Consider the following 6,447-nt stretch of genomic DNA (forward strand, 5'->3'; position numbering starts at 1 on the left):
CTGATATGCTCAGTGGAACGGGACCCACAGCTGGAGCTGGGAAACAAGTCAGAACCATATCCAAACATGAGCCCATTCTCCATTTTCAAGCTACCACCAATCGTGGGCTACAAGAGGGCCTACACCTATTAAATTCTCTATTTAAAAAAAAAAGGGTTATCCCATTTGTCTGGTGCTAACTTTACTCTCCACTGGAGAATTTGCTTCTCTTTTTCAGAGAGATGCAGATCCACCCCCATCATACCTCAAAAGGGCCCAGCTGAAACTAATAATTGGTGAAACAAGCAAGGGTGCTGTTTTCTTGGTGAACCAGGTACCAGCACAAGGGTGAAGGAGATCAACACAGAGAACAATCAACTCCTACCAAATCAGATATCCAGAGACACAGAGGTCCCCAACACCTCATCACTGAAGCAGACCAAAAATGAACCCAATATGGCTCAGGGAAATTTTGCGGAAGAGGGGTCAGAAAGAATGACAGAGCCACATGTTGGGTCATGATACACAGAGACATTTCTCCTGCCCATAATTGTGGGCTAACTCCACAATGCATTACCCATATACCTCAACAAGGAGGGCCCAGAGGGAGGGGGTAGGACCTGGACGAGCATAACAATGGTACCAACTTGACTGTATTCACTGAGTACAAAACTAAGTTTTAAAAATTAATTAAATAAAAAAATTCTTTTCCTATGAAAAATAAGTGAAAAAAAAGCTGGATAAAATTCCCAATTAATAGAATTAAAAAGTGTTAATAAATAAGTGAAAATAAGAATAAGCTGACAGGGAAAAACAAAAGAATGTAAGAGGGGGCTAGAGAGATTGCTTAGTGGTTAAGGTGCTTGCCTGTGAAGACTAAGGGCATGTTCCTCTCTCCAGATCCCACCTAAACCAGATGCACAAGGTGACACAATTATGCAAGGTCACACATGCCCACAAGATGGTGCAGACGTCTGAAGTTTGATTGCAGTGGCTGGAGGTCCTGGTGTACCAATTTTTTTTCTCTCTCTCATAAAAAAGAGAATGTAAGAGAGATGGAAAGATGACTTAATGGTTAAGGTGCTTGCCTACACAGGTAAAGGATCCAGCCAAATGCACAAGGTGGCACATGCATCTGGGGTAAATTTTCAGCATCGGCAGGCCCTGGCATGCCCTTTCTCCCTCCCTCCCTCTCTCTCTCACTCTCTCTCATAAAAAAAAAATATTTTAAAAAAGAATGTAAGAGCCAGAAGAAGGGGAGGACCCTGTCTTCTGGACAAGAAGTGGCTGTTACATTCATGATCCCACAACACAATATTGGGACCATCATCATAGATGATGGAGGAGGGCAAAACAAAAGAAGATGCAAAAATAGCAGAGTAGTTGGAAAGACGGGATTCATTAGAAGGGGGATGGGCCAAGGAAGAAAAAAGAAAGAAATGGGAGGGAATTGTGATCAAAATACATTTCTCTGCATATATGAAAATTTGTCAAATATCTTTAGAAAAATGACACCATCATGTTTTTAATCATCTACTCTATCCTGTCAACAGCTAAGTGCTGTGGTAGTATAATCCCATAGTGGCCAACAAAAGAGCCAGTCATCAAACCCAAGTGTAACTGGCCTCAATCCTGTGATGTTCCAAGTCTTACACTCCCTTGGAAGATGACAGATTGGGAGCGGCAAATGGCCATGAAACCTCCTGACAGAATCAATGGAGAGCACAGATTAACAATACCACTGTTGCACAGTCCCAATGGACTCATCCTAACTGCAGAGTTTCAGAGTGAATAATCCTTCTATGGATGAATTCTGCCATAAAAGTAACAGAGGCTGCAACAGAACAAAGTTCAAGCTAAGCAGATTCTGTACTAATGATATCATTCAAACTTACCTGCAAAAACCTTGGGAAAAGATGGCTTGATTCAATGCCAACATAGATGTGCAGCAGCTCCAAGAGAGAAATGATTTGGCAGATTCGCATGACAAGTCCAATAGCATAGAAAGTGTCAGCCATTGAGTCTGTGATCAGCAGATTATAAATACAGCTATGGTAAGTAAAAGCTACCATGACAGCATTGTAAAATAAAACTGACATTTCCCTTTTTATACTCTACACATGAAAAAAATTGCCTAAATCAGCTACTACATTATTTTTTTTTAATTTTTTATTTATTTATTTGAGAGCGACAGACACAGAGAGAAAGACAGGTAGAGGGAGAGAGAAAGAATGGGCGTGCCAGGGCTTCCAGCCTCTGCAAACTCCAGACACGTGCGCCCCCTTGTGCATCTGGCTAATGTGGGACCTGGGGAACCGAGCCTTGAACTGGGGTCCTTAGGCTTCACAGGCAAGCGCTTAACCGCTAAGCCATCTCTCCAGCCCGAGCTACTACATTATTAAGAATGTAGTACAACCTAAGAATGCACTTCAGTACTTAAAAATCACTTTAACTGATCCTCCTCCAAAACGAAGTTAAAAATTTACAAAGTCTTCACAGCCAAAGTTGTATTTATTCCCAGTATATGTGATTATAAAAGTATTCCCACATAAAAGTAGTCAGAATGTAAACATCTTCACCAACGAATAGGTTGGTGATGAGCCTGCCAATGAACTTGCTGTGCTCAGCTTGAAAAAAATATGATTTCTGAGAAGTTTCATGGAGGTGTCACTCAGGATGCCAGGATATCAACTACCAAGTTGACCCGCATTTGGCGGCCACACATACTAGCCTAGTACCTTTGAGTTTGTGTTAAGCACTGAACCTGAACGTCTGCTCTGCTGTCCTTAAATTTCCATTGCAGAAGACACAAATGAGATACGGTCCTTAGAGGGAAATGAAATAGCAGTGAAACAGATGGCACTCCAATAGCACAAGTTTGTTGCTTTAAGACTTACAAAGACATCCTGCCATGTTTAGAAATTTCTAGGGGTGATTTTTGTGTCTTTAATGCTTTCCAGCCACGAGTATGGTCATAAACATGAGGGTTTCTTTTCTCGACAGATCTATACGGTAGACACAATTAGCATCATGCCCATTTCATTCGTGTCTCCGGCACACCAGCAGTCCATGCTTCCCTCCACTGCCTGTCCAGCCATTGTACATCATTTTCCATTGCACTCTTGTGAAGAAGGCAATAAGTACCTTCAACTCCAAGGTTTTAGATTGCAGTTGAACTGCTTACTAAAGTCCATAGATGATTGAGGAATTGAACTGAACCCCCACTTAGTTTTCTTTCCATGAGAATCAGTTTTCTACCATCATAAGTAACTTCTATAATGAGGATAATAATTAATAGATAAATACACCACTGCCTAAAACTTATTTTTTACTGGAGAGATGAGGCAGCCTTCTTAGGTCTTGGCTTGGAATCCACAGTGTGAATGACTTAAAATACACCCATACCACCTCACCTTACTTTTCCCTAAAACCACAAGGAAACTCTTCCCATTCCTACTGTTTCCCTCTACATAAAAACTCTCAATGCTCATAGTAAAACTTCAAGCCTTGAGTTTCGTCAGAACTATTAACAATGGCAAGAATATCCCTATAGGTTTTTAGTGAGAAAAAGCAACATAAAACAGTTTATGGTGCCTCAGTAGATCAATTTCCTTATTATACAGAAGTCTGGATTGATGAGACCAGCATGGCTTCTTTTTTTTCAGATAGATTCTGTGTGTTTGTTCTTAGCTAAATCAGCACTTTCTCAAATTGTTGAGTCAACCAACAGTAGTAAACTGTGATGACAGTTACTCATGTGGGGATGTAACATGAAGAGAATGTTGCTTTGAGAGTCATTTAATGAATCATTTTTAAAAATCTGAAATACATATTTTAAAGCAACATCTTTACTTTTTAGGAAACTAGAGGAAGTGTATGACTTAAGTCATCGATGCCAACCCCACCTATGTAGGCAATTAGTCATCTACACAGTGTCATGTACATATTACTTCTTTAGGAAACAGAGTCCTGGCAAGAGTAACACTTGTCACTCACTTACTGGTAGTCTTCAGCTACTCTGAACCTGAGGAATAAAAAGCACTAGAAGAATTTGATTAATTCTTGATTACTCTGCACAAAATATAAGAATGGAATTTGCAGATGTCCTCAAAATGCATCAAATACGAGCAAATTTGGTGCAGAACCAAAAAGCAATAGTGGAAGAATAGCACTGTCCCAAATGCTAGTATTTATTTTCAGAGAAAACTGCCTGCTCAGGGGAAAGCCAAATAAATCTCTTTCTCTTGTTCCACCTTCTCCAGAGAGTTTTGGGTTTTGAAATAAGCAAGACTGAATAGAAACTTTAAGGAAGAGAATGATATGAGGAGAGCCTTATAGAAGTTTAGAATTCTTAGCCACAAGACTAGATTGAAACAAGGACAAACAATTAAATATATATATATAAAAAAAACTAGTTAGGAGCTTTACCTTTTCCAAATGAAAAGAATCTGACCGTCATATTTGTAAATATCCATGAGTGGCCACAGAACTGGATTAAGTAATAGATGAAAAGATATGCATTCTTCCTGTACCTATAAATACAGGAAAATGTCATTGAGTACATCTGTTATAATTGGACGGGTCCCCTTACATGGGCTTTCTGCTAACATGAGTATACCGAGCTGCTTAAAGCCCAAGACAGCTCTGTTTCAAAATACATTTTCATCTTTGATAGAATTCTCACCTCGCTGCCCCAACATTTGTAATTGTTACAATGATAGCTTTGAATATTTGAAGTGGAAGGGGTAGACCTTGGTGCAAAGGGATGAATCAGTGTGATCAATATGTGTTCCAATAACTCAGCCTGCTAAGTGCCGAACTTGAGAGCACTGAGTCACAGTTATGAAAGCCAAGTGGTCCAATTCCATATAGACCAGCAATTGGACACCTGACGTGAATCATTATGTGGTTGGGTTAGTACTTTGCCATGTCCTCTTATTATATTTTACAAGGGAAGGTAGTTTTCTTCATCAGACACACAGAGAGAGTAGTTTAGTTGCTCAAGCCCAAAAAAGGGGAAGTGAAGCTGGGTGTAAAATTGTGTTGTGGGTTGTGGGGAGAGATGACTAAGGGAAGATTGACCAATGCTTTTGAAATGCTGCCTGGGGGATCAGAAGAATGGTTTAAAGTTGTCTTGCCAGTGTAAATAAAGATTTCACCTAGTCTGGAGATGGGAAATCTCTGAGGAAATGGATACAAAAGCTGGGAAGCAGATACTGTGAAGTTTGATGTTTGTATGGTCACTCAACAGGCGACACAAACTACTAAAGGGCTGGAAGGTGAAGTCCTCCAGCCCCCATCAGAATCGTCTGGCTTGCTAGTGCAGACCTATCCCCAGGCCCTGCCCCACATGGCTAGCTCAATTTCCCGGAATCCCAGGGGTGATGGGTGCGTCCCTGCAAGGTGTTCTTAAAGACGCTGCGTCTGGCGAAGTCCAGGGAAGAAAGCACAGGCCGCCGCGCACAAAGGAAAGAGATTACCCTACAGCCCGTCCTTCTGTTTCCTCATCTCCATCACGGGGTAAATGGCAAAGCCACCTTTTAGAGCTGTTGAGAAAATGAAATTGGCTAATACCTGTCAAGAGGGCCAGGGGTGGTCGGCTGCAGGGGATCCCGGCCCGCGGCCCTCCGCCCCTCCCTCCCTCGGCCCGGCCCGGGTGGGCCCGCGCCCTACCTGGGCTGCAGCCAGGCGGGCAGCGCCGAGGGCCCCATGGGCCGCCAACTCCTGCGCCTCCAGCGCGGTCCGGGAAGCTGCAGGAGCGGAGCTGGAGGGACGGCCCCCGGGCGCGCGCGGAAGGGCGGGGCTTCTCCACACTCAGCAATTTGCAGAAAGGAAAAAAAAAAAAAAAAACATGCCGGAGGTCAGACGATGGGCAAGAGATGAAAGCCACTTCCCAAGTCACCACAGGACGATCAGCTGGCCTGGACGCCTAGAGTAAGCGAGGATGTGCCAGTGATCAGCATCCGTCCACACCTGGGGCTTCCCAAACTTGATCTTTCGGTTGAGATCGCTTTTAATTTTAAGCACTTGGGCAACTTTTCCACTGTGCAACCCGCATCAGCCCATGATCCGCAGGACCGAGTTATGGACGCCACTCATCTCAGTCTCCTAATCTGTGACAGAATTCACAAAGGAAGCGGTTGGGACTTGCTTCCTCCAGAAACAAACACATCCCTCACCTCTGAGAACCCCAGGTCCTTACTGATGGAACTCCATTTGTTCACTTTGAGTTAATCTCCCTCTCCATCGCCAACACTCCTGTACCTTTTCCTGGTCTCTTCCAAACTCTCATCTTATGTAGCTGAACCATCTCCTGCTAAATTAACCTACCGGGTAAACCGTTCAGGAGCACTTGCAAGGCCAGGTGGGAAGTCACCCCATAACAGGACTTAGAAGGTCACTATTTCACCAAAAGGAAAGTTGAGGATTTAAAAAGATGTTGTCCTCACAGGTTACACAGCCTGTCAT

The 6,447-nt window shown here is 42.9% G+C and overlaps 1 protein-coding gene across 1 annotated transcript in view; it reads right to left on the reverse strand.

Annotated features, from left to right (window-relative positions):
- The window catches only part of Hacd4 (3-hydroxyacyl-CoA dehydratase 4), a 37,177-nt gene extending 31,432 nt beyond the window's left edge, over nucleotides 1–5,745 (reverse strand). The window contains exons 1-3 of the mRNA XM_004658411.2: nucleotides 5,653–5,745; nucleotides 4,408–4,511; nucleotides 1,875–2,002 (exon numbers count right to left, since the gene is read on the reverse strand). Of these exons, the coding sequence (XP_004658468.1) occupies nucleotides 1,875–2,002; nucleotides 4,408–4,511; nucleotides 5,653–5,690 (270 nt within the window). The 5' untranslated portion in view covers nucleotides 5,691–5,745. The remainder of the gene's footprint in view (nucleotides 1–1,874; nucleotides 2,003–4,407; nucleotides 4,512–5,652) is intronic.
- Nucleotides 5,746–6,447: the final 702 nt, after the last annotated feature.

Source organism: Jaculus jaculus, chromosome 1 (genome assembly GCF_020740685.1).
Source record: "Jaculus jaculus isolate mJacJac1 chromosome 1, mJacJac1.mat.Y.cur, whole genome shotgun sequence".
NCBI classification, from domain to species: domain Eukaryota; kingdom Metazoa; phylum Chordata; class Mammalia; order Rodentia; family Dipodidae; genus Jaculus; species Jaculus jaculus.